This window comes from Oncorhynchus clarkii, chromosome 2, assembly GCF_045791955.1.
Source record: "Oncorhynchus clarkii lewisi isolate Uvic-CL-2024 chromosome 2, UVic_Ocla_1.0, whole genome shotgun sequence".
Lineage (NCBI taxonomy): Eukaryota > Metazoa > Chordata > Actinopteri > Salmoniformes > Salmonidae > Oncorhynchus > Oncorhynchus clarkii.
The window spans coordinates 74,140,936-74,152,413 of record NC_092148.1 but is presented as its reverse complement, the minus strand read 5'-3'; the positions used below and the strand labels follow the sequence as shown (position 1 = coordinate 74,152,413).

Genomic DNA, 11,478 nt, shown 5'->3' with positions numbered 1-11,478 from the left:
CTGTTTAACTCTACCAGTACATTTAATTGTTTTACAAAATGCTATTTGTGATGCATGTCAGGTGGCCAATTAGCCTATAAAAAGGTAGGCCTATAGGCTGCTACTGTATATAAAACTATTAAAACGAATTAATGTGGATTATCCAGTCAACTAATTACATAAATTAACTACCAGGAAAAAGGAAACAAAAAAACAAAATACCCTAAAAGCTGCACCTGTTTTACATCATAGAAAGTTTATTAACGTATAGGAATTACAACACATTTCCACATGTATTGGAAAATAATTGAGAGAGAAACTTCTGTTTAGCGTCAACTGTTGATCCTGTATGTGCCTTTACTGCTCACAGAGTCACTGGCTGCTCTTCATATTTCTTGAGTAGTTGGGCTGCAGGTCCATGGCTGTGTCTCATAGCCTCCTGCATGGGTGTGTTACCCCATCTGTCAAGAGAACATGCCACAAAAGTGTGAGATTATAAGTCTACTGTATAAACTTAAAGCCTCAATAGCCTATGGGAGCTTTCACTCCTTGTGTCCTTTCCCTCATCTGCACTGGTGAAAGAACTGGACAGGTAAAACCAGATTCCTAATACAGGTCCATCGTGTAGCACTCTAGCTTTCACCTGTCCTGCCTTTTCAGCTCACGGCAGAAGACATAGGGAGGAAGCAATTCAACTATTGAGATGCAGCCTTCTTAGTTTTTACCTGTCCTTGAGGGAGTAGTTGGTGCCTGTGTTCTCCACCAGGAACCGGATGACCTCAGAGTGACCCTCGGAGGCAGCCACATGCAGAGCGGACCTCCCGTCGTAGTCCACGGCATTCACGTCAGCCCCAGACAGGAAGTACCTGGCGAGGGAAAGATGATCAAGTGTGTACATTTAGAAGATTATAATGTTTTAAAAAATACAGTGTCTCATGGTGTATCAATTTTATTTTTTTCTGTTTTAATGTATGCAAGAAAAGATAGACATTCTACTTAGGGCAACCCTACCTTCGCAAGGATTGTATGTCACCTTTGAAGGCAGCCAGTAAGATGTTCATGATCTGATAACCCTGTCAAATAAGAAGGATGTAGAAAGAAAAAAAGAAAAACACTTTATTTCTCAAATATCCCTGGAATAGACCTTGACAGGGAGTTTGATTAAAAGGTCCAATGCAGGCATATTTATCTCAATATCACATAATTTATACGTAACAATTAATTACCTTACTGTGATTGTTTTCAATTAAAATGGTAAAAAATATGCAAAAATTGCTTTTTAGCAAAGAGAAATTTCTCAAGCAAGAATTTTGCTAGGACTGGCTGGGAGTGGTCTAACTGGAGATGGTCATTCGAAGAGCACTCACTGTCAGAGAGGTTTGGAACTCTCTTTTTAATTGGTATATTAACTAATTTGCCACATGGTTACCTCACCATGGAAATGCCAAAGCTCCATCACATGAAAACAGGCTACATTTCATGCTTTCTTTCAAACAGCTCTTACAGGTGCAAAGTGTTGTTGTGTAGATAGCCTCAAATACTGACCTCAGACTCTGCTTTCCATTGCCTGTATGTAAGCACCTGTCTGAACGGTGTTCGAATGTCAAAACTGTGTAGCTGGAATGTTGATATGAGTTCCTTAAAAACAAAAAAAATGAAATAAATCAATGAAAAGCAAGGAAGAACAAACCATAATTATGCTATAAAAGAAAATAGTTAATTAGGGAGTTGTGATGGTTTCACAACCTCACAGAAGTGCACAGCCTTCCAACAGTTTCCAAAGGAGTCTAGGTCAGGTGACCAACACAGCAGGCCTAGAACTCCTGGGACAACTGCCAGCATAACTCCTGATTTACTGGACTTGGCTGGTGCAGACGTCTGCAAAACATAACATTGATTATCATTAACCAGTGCTTAACTTGGACTGAAATAGGTACCGGTACTTATTTTGGGTGCCGGTACTTTTTATATTTAGGTGCATGAGTGCCACAATACTTTTGAACTAATATTTGTTAAGAGGTGCAGGAGCTCAAGTAGGAGAACATTTGAGGTGCCAGTACTCAGCTCCGGTAAGCTCCTGCCAATGGGAGGTTTCAAAGCATTAATTCAAATACATAAGTAAAACAAGAAGAAAGTATGTGATTAAATGAATGGCTTAATTTGCTTTACTTGCCCAAAACTGCTCTATCATCTCACTGCTTCAAGCCTATGACACGTGTAGTGCACTTTCTCGTCTAATACTCTTGTGACAGAAGTAAACATAAATGTACAGCAAAGAAAGATACAGCAGAAAAACTGAGTAGTGGGGACCAGGGAATTTATGTTACCACTACACCAGACCCTAGCACCAAATCAAATCAAATTGTATTTGTCACATGCACTGAATACAACAGGTACAATTTCACCTTACTGTGAAATGCTTACTTACAAGCCCTTAACCAACAATGCAGTTCAAGAAAAATAGTTAACAAAATATTTACAAAATAAACTAAAGTAAAAACTGTAATGAAAAGTAACACAATAAAATAACAATAACGAGACTATATACAGGGGGTACCAGTACCGAGTCAAAGTGCCGGGGTACAGGTTAGTCAGGGGGGTCAATGTAAATAGTCCAGGTGGTCATTTGATTAATTGTTCAGCGGTCTTATGGCTTGGGGGTAGGCTGTTAAGGAGCCTTTTGGACCTAGACTTGTCTCTCCGGTACTGCTCGCCATGTGGTAGCAGAGAGAACAGTCTATAACTTGGGTGACTGGAGTCTTTGACAATTTTTTGTGCCTTCCTCTGACAGCGCCTAGTATATAGGTCCTGGATGGTAGGAAGCTTGGCCCCGGTGATGTACCCACCACATGGAATTTCAATGATTGTTTTGAGAATGCAAACAAACCAACCTTAAAATTGAATATTCTGGAGTAGTCGTTCATTCCCGCCACTTGCATCATGGAGAGCATACTCTTTGTAGCCGAGGGCGACAGCACCTGGTCACCTGACAGAGGGCAGAGTCCCCCATTGGCTAACGAGGCTGCCATGGCTGCTCCTGATTCACACGTGACCTCTGTGGAGGCACACTGACACACAATAAAAATGCATCAGAAACATTTCAATCTATATCAAAGTATCTAACTATGGAAATGAAATGGTCAAACATTTACCTGCAGCATTAAATCCAACGTGGCATTTATGTCAACGGTCTCCGGAAAGCACTGCCAAAATAATATAGTGAACATTTTCAGGGTTAAAACAGTAAAAATAGAGAATTACATCTATCAAGTGTTCACAAAAAAACATTTGTATTACTACCTATTACTGTATTTAAAAGTTTGACGTGGAAGAAATTACTTACTTTCTTTTCTTGAAGGTAAAAAGATAAGGCATGTAGTCTGATGCTGTCCTTTCTCAAGCTCTGGTAACTGTATGACAGACAGACATGACAGGTCAGCAGGGACAAAAAAAGACATCAATACAAAAAAATGTAGCAAATTGCTAAGAGCGAGAGATAATAAACTTAGGTAATAATCAATCTATTGTTAACAAGTTAGTTTGTTTGTAAAATATATATATAAATAAATTCCATAAATTGCTAAATACCTTGTGCAGTTTAAGTTTGCATGTTCCTTATTGCAAAGTCTTTTGACAGCATTCAAGACCTGCGGAGATGACATAAAGATGGCATTGGTCACACCATAGTATTTGTGACTTGAACATTTTTTTATTTTTATATTGCTAACATAAACATAAGGATTAAAAACATTATTTTTTTGCCTTCTGCCTTACTTACAGATTCATACTTTTCCTCCTCCTCTGCACCAAGACTGGCAGCCAACTGTACAAAAACATAAAATTACATTTAACATCACTTGAAAATGCATTGGCATTATATTTGAATGCAAATAGCCATTGGTGAGGGAGTGTGTGTATATTACCTGTAACAAAGATGTGGTAATAATGGCGCCTGTCTCAATGAGCGGACTGTGAGGAACTCCTGTGTAAAATATTTGTTTTTACATGATTAAAAACCACATCCCAAGGACTCTATTAACATCACAAGCCATGCATACTTAAATAAAGGTCAAATAAAATAATAATACAAAATACTTTGCTTACTGGATTGCATATAATTGAACTTCATGGCTCCATGGCTGTAATACCCAAAGTCTTGCAAGCAGAAATAAGTAGACACGTGTTTTACTGTACCTTGTTTGGTGAGGGTGAAAGGAGAGTCATATTTTGAGAACTCCTCCACGCCCACATATCTGTGCACGTTGTCCACTCCGAGCTGGTCTATTGCAATGCCATAAACCAGAGGCCAGGATACTTCCCCCAGAACACAGGATTCGGCCCAGTCTCCTAAAGACAGCCTAAAAGACCACAGACAAGGCAGAACAAGAGGATTAACTTCCAAAAAAAGGACTCTCAATTTAAAAGGACTGCTCTATATAGTCCCCAGTGGTGTTGATGACATAAAACATTGGTTTTACGATACCTCTGACCATCAACCGTACAGACTGAGACTCCCCATTTTGCACTGTCTCTACTATCCTTCTCCTGCTGAGATAAACAATTCGTTTTTTTAGGCATTGTTTTAGCACACACCCATGCCAAGAGAAGTTTTCATTTCCTACAATATCAAAGGTAGCATTTTATTGCACCACTAAAGTAATTTGGGGCACGCTTCAAAACACCAGATTAAATTGTACCTCACCTTGACTGAAGACAGCTGTTTACATTTTATGAACAACTTTTGAGTTTTGTCGGTGAAGGTGGAAAAGTCAGGGATGACAAACCTTCCCTGTAGAGCTTTCAGAATGAGGGACACAAAGCCTGTAACACACCTGAGGGGGAAATTCAAATAACACCTTGTTTATCAGAGACACATTCATAACGTGATCAAGGAACACAACCAGTTTAATTGGTCTGACTAACAGCTTCTCTAATGTAGTTGATTATGTATTTTGGTTCTGTCCATGATTGGGCTAATGTATGTATTTTGAACATAAGTGTATGTCTCTATTATCTATAGCAGGGTTTAATCAAAGTCGGGCAAATTGCAGTGGGGCTGGCAAATAAAACAAAAATCGAGAATATATATTTATTTACTTTTTTAAGTGGGGAACCAAATAATAAGAGTACAGATTATTTTATGGGACAATATAGAAACATTTTTGAGAAAGATAATTTGAAGAAAACACTTTTTATTGACTAAATGTATTTATTGGTTGAAAAGAGATGAAAATATAATGAATTTAAAGTTATTTGTTGATGTGAAAATCAAAATGTAATGCTTTTAAGGTGGTGTCATTAGATTTGGGGTGGGATAGGGTCGGCAGAATTTCTGGTGGAAAAAAAATGGAGTCCCCGGAAATGCTGGCGAAGGAAATGGGGTCGACGCTGAAAAAGTTTGAATATCACTGCTCTATAAGGCTCTATTTGCCCAACTCTGCACATGCTATTTTGTTTCAAATTGTAAATGTGAGTTTTGTTGCAATTGGACCCATAGTATCTTAACCAGTGTTAAAAAGGGTTTTTCTGTGTGGAGGAACCATCCTTTTCCGTCACAGTTGGCCAGTAACTATGATTGCAATGCAGTTCTAACCTCACCTCTGAAAGGTGTTCCTGTCTACTGTTCCATCCTCATCCTGCAGTTTCCTCATATGAAAGTAGCAGTCCTTGATTCTGGGGTCAGATCTGTGTAGGCCTGAGCTCCACACTGTCTATGGAGGAAGAGAATGTAGTATACATTTTTTTCGTTGTTTGTCATTGTAGTTTATCTTTGTGGATACTGCTTCTTGTTCAGGTCTCTTTAGCAATAGCAATTACTAGCTACCTCAAAAAACTGGTTCATGCCGACTCTCCCATCAGAGGCAAAGCTGTCAAAGAGAACATCAGCAGCCCTGGAAGAAAATAATGTATTTCATCCACCACAGGAGGGCATGGTTAAGCAATAAGAACATAACTGGTAAAGATAATGTAAGAGTACAGGGTCATTTGTGAGATACTCACGCCCTCCTCTTTGAGTGTCCCTGCGTGGTCTCTGTCCTGCCCACACTGAGCCAGGGCTGGGGAGATGTGGTGACAGGCCTCTCCTGTTCTGCCTGGGGCAGAGGGGGCTTCAGAGCTCCATTACTAACCAATGATGGGAGGCCTGTAGAGATAGGTACAAAAGAGTACAAATGAGGTGAGTGGTTGGGTGGTTCGGGTGGTTGGGTGGTTCGGGTGGTTGGGTGGTTCGGGTGGGGGTTACAAATGTGAGATTAATACCTTTGATTTTCTATAGACACTATCAGTTTAAGAGATACATAAAATGGACTGTATTGTGTATTTGAGGATTTGACTATGCGGGTTATGCTAAGAAATGCAGGCAACTGCATAGTCACATGTGAAGTGAAGTGGAAACCTACTTTTCTCCTCACACCTTCATCACTATCCTTACCTGTTGATCCAGGGCTCACTAAGTTGACAGGTCTCTGAGACTGGGACTGAAAGGAATTTCTTGGCATGGGACATGGAACATTCCCTGATGAAGCCGTATCCTTAGGAAATGAAAAACAACAAACAAACAAATGTACAGACAGATTTTGAAAGCAGGAAGTGGCATTCTGCAGTTATAGACTGGTAATATTTGAGTTTAGACAACATAAGTCATTTTACCGTCAATCAAAGCTATAAGACATTATCCATGCCTAACTGTAACAAGGTAAGAATTTCAAAGTCTTAATCAGTGAGTCAACATATAATATCTACATTTTCAAATTCACACATATCGGATGGACATTTTGAGCCTCATTTGACTGTCCTCAGACATCCCTTTAATGTTTTCAGTAATCACAGGTGCTCTTTAGTGAAGTAAAGTTTAATTGTTACCTTTCAAAGGCAGCGTGGGGGCTTCCATTTTATATCAGCAGTGACAAAGCATGGAGCAATTACTTTTTACTACTACTGGGGTTTCTAAATGGCCTCTGCTTCTGCACTGACATTGGCTCTATTTAGAAGCTGAAAAGACATCCATCTACTGTACTTTTTCATGAAAGCAGCACTTTCATCCTCCCTTTATTTTACAGCTCAGATTAAAGACTGTAATTTGATTCTGAATAACCTCTGCTTTGATTTATTTCATGCCTTAGCTGGCCACCTTCCACCTGACAATGCAGAAATCTTTCTGCTTTGGCTTATTTGACAAAAGTGCGGGTAACTCCCCCACTTTGATCTAGTGAGGTGGGTGTATTAGGGTGACTCAGGGGTGTGTTGTGTGAAACAGTGATATCGGCATGTTGTTTGTGTGTCAGATTCAGGCAGGACACAGCACGTACCTGGCTCTCAGCCCCTTTCACTGGCAAAGGATTCCTTTCTTCATGGGCCTCTGTCATCAAGTCATTTTCTAAAGCAAAACAAATTACAAAGAAAAGGAAATTAATGACAAATTCAAGGGTTTTTAGTTTAATCCATGTGTAGTTTAATCCAAATTACATTTGTTGGTCTTATCAGCCATGTTTTCAGGGTTCCAAAAAAAGTTTACAAAGCACAGAATAGTCTATTATTATCACAACAAGAGTTGAGAAGAATTTTGTAACAAAGACGATGATAATAGTATCCCAAAATTATGATTAAATGTGCATTGTGTAAAATGTGTAAATGCAAACAGCCCTGAATGTAATTTGATACTATAAAGTTGTTTACTGTCAGAATCCACTTTAAGATACAAACAGCAGCATTTTCCTGACTACCTATTAGTTCTTGCTCACAGAAGTTGACAATAAGAAAAAAAGAAAAAAAGATTTCACATCCCGGTCAATTCACTTTCTGAAATAACTCTCAAAACCACAACATTTTTTGAAAACTTAACCACACCGCACATACCAACAACAGTAGATAAAATGGAAATCTGCACAGGGTTAAATGGTTTCATTTTTAAGTTTTACTCTTGAGAAGAGAAGTGAAACACTCATTATGTGACAACACAGACAAGAGCAGTATAAATGCCATTCCCTTCCAAGTATACTGTTTGACATCAGCAATTCTGACATATCTAGTACAATGTCATGTCTTAACACAGCGTTTGTGAACATTGACTATTGCTCATCAAAACGTGAGCAATAAAAAATACACACAAACTTTGAATAAACATATTTGTAGTTTTTGTCTCCAGTATCTTGTTTACTGGAGTTGATGTCTATACTGTTTGACTGGAACATTCCAGACAGAGGAATGCAGACTGCATTTCCCCTGAGCCAAGAATGGGGTAAAGAGAGGAGTAGCCTGTCTGAGAACACTATTACAACCATCTGTATAACACGTGGGTTGTGAAAATATCACTGTCATGCATGCATATAAAGGTTTAATACACTGTTGCATGTTCATTTCTTTAATAAGACAAGTTATAATAAACACACTCATGGACTTCGACTGGCTTTAGTGTGGCAATTATTTTACTGTTTTGTCAGATAAACAACCAGTACCACATCAACTCATCTGGACTTGATTTTGCCTCCTTCTTTCCCTCACATGTTGTCGGCCCTACAACAGTCCACATGCTCTCTTTTAATGACCGACGTCTGGTTAGAGTAGATCTTCCTCAGTTTCACCATCCCACTCAGCTCCTTATTTTAGCACTTTGAGGCAACACCCACAATAAAAAACCCCATAGGCCAAAAATCACAGGGGGGAAAAACCCACATCGTTAACATCGCTGAAACAGTCTCATACCCACAATTAGATGTTCCTGCAATGTAGCCTACCTCTCATGTCCTCCTCCTTATTTGGCTCCAGTAATTTGTTGCCGTCCAAACCTCCATACCGTTTCCTCCATTTGCGTCTTAGGGAAGGGGTTCTTTGGAAACTGGAAAAGCAAAAGATTTCAGAATAGATGGTCATATAACGTTGTACATTTTTGTCAAACAATATGATTGTTAATCTTGGCAACCAAATTACATGGTCTCTTTCAATAGGTGTCACAACCAAATGAAACAAGCAAATAATTGACAGTTTGTCATTAATGGATCAAGTGAAGGACAATGAAAACACTTGAATAGCACACAGTTTGTGGACACCAGGAAGAGCAGAAGTGATTGTAACAGAACAGCTAATGGTGATCAAAATAAACATCAAAATCAAATCAAACCATTAACTTGGTTCAAAACCAAGTTTTAAACAAATGTTGTGCCTGACTAACCCTGTTCTAAATGCATTAGGTCCTTAGAACTCCACCAAGACAAGTCTAGTCATGATGTGGGGAATAAGTGGAATGTCCGTCTCCATGTAGGGGAGTTATGACATGGTGAGCTATCATCAGCATCTCCACTTAAAGCAGCACCTGGGATGCAGGTTCTCTTTGGTGTGGGCAGCCTGGCCTTCTGTTAACTCCACTGCAATGCCACGTCTCATGATCACATTCATGGAACGTGCAGCAAACAAGATGCTCAAATGAGACATGAAAATGTACCAGTTTTCCAATTACTGGCAAATGTATAAATGGTAAATATGTAAGCTATTGGGTCATTCCACAAAATGGGTGCCTTTTGCATCCCTTTGATATTTTTTTAAAAGCCTGATATATTTTTTAAAAAGTGTCCTTTAATATAGACCACATGGAGAATCTGAATCAAGAAACATTGAACAGCTAATAGTCAAATCATAGTGAAGGTGAACTGGTTCTCCTCTTTTTGGACATGTTCTGGTGTTTTGGGTTGGAAAACTGAACGGATCGACCATAACATAGACATGCTACAAATGTTTTAACAATTACTTTTTTTGGTGAAACTTGGATTTAATTGCCACTTGCTGTTGCGCACAACAATCTTCCATTCCCCCTGTCACAAGGGGATTTAGCGCTGACTTAAGATGAAACCGTCAACCCTGTTAAGGTCAACCCTGTTACTTTCTTTGGCACTTAATACCCAAATGGGCACAGACATCAATTCAACATCTATTTCTCGTTGGTTCAACATAATTTATTCAAATGACTTGGAAACAACGTTGATTCAACCAGTGTGTGCCCAGTGGGTAGGCACTTACTATAGTCATTTTTATTTAATCTTAAGATGGTAAAACATGTATTTTGACGATTTTGAACATGTGCCTTTATGACAGAATGTTTGAATTAGGTTAAATCAAACATTTTTGGGGGACCAAGTTCCATTTCTCATAAGGCACCAAATTGGTTGAACGACCCTTCTGCCTTTCCTAACATCTGACTATATACAAATCCCAAAGTGGTGAAATATTAGTTATTCTTACCATAGATAAGGATTATCCTCTGTGTCTTGGCTTGGAGTTTTTTCCATTGAGGGATGAGACTTTCACTGGATACTTGGTCCACAATTATTTTGTCAATGTCTTTTGTCAACTTCTGAGACGAATGCAACAGGGTAGGCCATGTAGGGATAAAACACATTTGAGTCTCCCTGCTCCAGCTCTAAGCTCTGTGTGTGAGTGTATGTGCTGTGTGTTATGCTGCTTGCTCTGAAGTTTCTGAATGAATGGGAAGAACTGAAAGGGGACCCACTGAGAAAGTGGGTGGGATATCTTAATTCAGAAGGAATTCTGAACCACTCAACTGCAAGGAAAGGCAGTCATAGGTTTTTTTTTTGGGGGGGGGGGGGGGGGGGTTTGAACACGCTGAAACACCTTGAAATTTAAGGGGCACATAAGGACTGCATTACACATTCATAAGCAATACATAAGCATTTACAAAATGCTTACTTCAGAACCTGCAAGTTTCAGTTAAAGTTATGTCACAGTATGTTATTATACTGCAGCTGTTTATAGGTAGCCTATTTCATAAATGCTTGTGTTGTGTACTGCTCATGAATGTGCTGTGGCTTATGAATAAAGTTATTATGTAGCTGCTCTTCAACTAAAGTGATACAGTGCACTAAACATAACAAGTATGCTATGCTATGTGGGATAATTGTGTAATTCATTTTCTGAATGTCTTTACAAAAAACAAGAAACCAGTTAGTTAGTTTGCACTTTAAAATAAATTACACGAAATTAACTACCCAACTCAAGCAAAAATAATTAAGAGCAACTTGAATGGAGGCTGATACAGCTGATGCAGTTCATGATTTGAAAACATGCGCAGATAAGTCGCAGAGTTGACACCGAATGAGTCAAGTGTTGCAACGTTAGCTGTGTTTACATTTTTTGACCAACTGTGCCTTGAAGTTACAGGAGATTGATCAACGAATGCACTGTATTTTCAATAGTCACGGACAACCCCGTTCTCTTTGTCGGACACTATTGTTTAAGGTGTTCCATTTTAGATAACGTTACTTTATCCAAAACCATCTGTCTCTCACCTTCTGCCGGAGACTGTCCCCATCATCACGTCAGTTTGAGGGACCTTTTGCAGCAAGAAAATACGCTGGAAAGCATACAGTGCCCGAAAAGACCAAAACGGTAGGGCTGTCCTAAAACAAGCACCATGTAGGCTATAGATTTACTAGCCAGCCAGAGGTTTAGTTAAGATAATTTACTCAAATAATTGTCATGCAGACCAATGGC

General features: G+C 39.1%; 1 protein-coding gene across 2 annotated transcripts; it reads right to left on the bottom strand.

The window, feature by feature from the left end:
- Positions 1-57: 57 nt before the first annotated feature.
- Positions 58-10,418, bottom strand: LOC139382417 (glutaminase like). Of its 2 annotated transcripts, none has more exons than XM_071126455.1 (21): positions 10,210-10,418; positions 8,712-8,812; positions 7,287-7,354; positions 6,410-6,509; positions 5,980-6,121; positions 5,804-5,870; positions 5,578-5,690; positions 4,682-4,811; positions 4,463-4,527; positions 4,174-4,337; positions 3,903-3,961; positions 3,758-3,802; positions 3,568-3,626; positions 3,323-3,389; positions 3,132-3,182; positions 2,871-3,047; positions 1,726-1,857; positions 1,525-1,617; positions 991-1,052; positions 705-845; positions 58-440 (listed from the first exon to the last, which is right to left on the bottom strand). In XM_071126455.1, exons 1-21 carry the CDS (start codon positions 10,254-10,256, stop codon positions 344-346), a joined length of 1,980 nt encoding a protein of 659 aa, XP_070982556.1. In that variant the 5' UTR covers positions 10,257-10,418; the 3' UTR covers positions 58-343. The 2 variants fall into 2 exon arrangements, with proteins under 2 accessions (XP_070982556.1, XP_070982566.1); XM_071126465.1 differs by having other exon boundaries at positions 4,463-4,524.
- Positions 10,419-11,478: the final 1,060 nt, after the last annotated feature.

Bases quoted from the DNA above. Each gene is read 5' to 3' on its own strand.
- LOC139382417 (XM_071126455.1), bottom strand. From the start codon at position 10,256: ATGGAAAAAACTCCAAGCCAAGACACAGAGGATAATCCTTATCTATG. The intron at 5,691-5,803 runs GTAGCTAGTAAT...CTTCCTCCATAG, and splicing joins GCATGAACCAGTTTTTTGAG to ACAGTGTGGAGCTCAGGCCT. The intron at 3,627-3,757 runs GTAAGTAAGGCA...TCATCTCCGCAG, and splicing joins AGGAGGAAAAGTATGAATCT to GTCTTGAATGCTGTCAAAAG.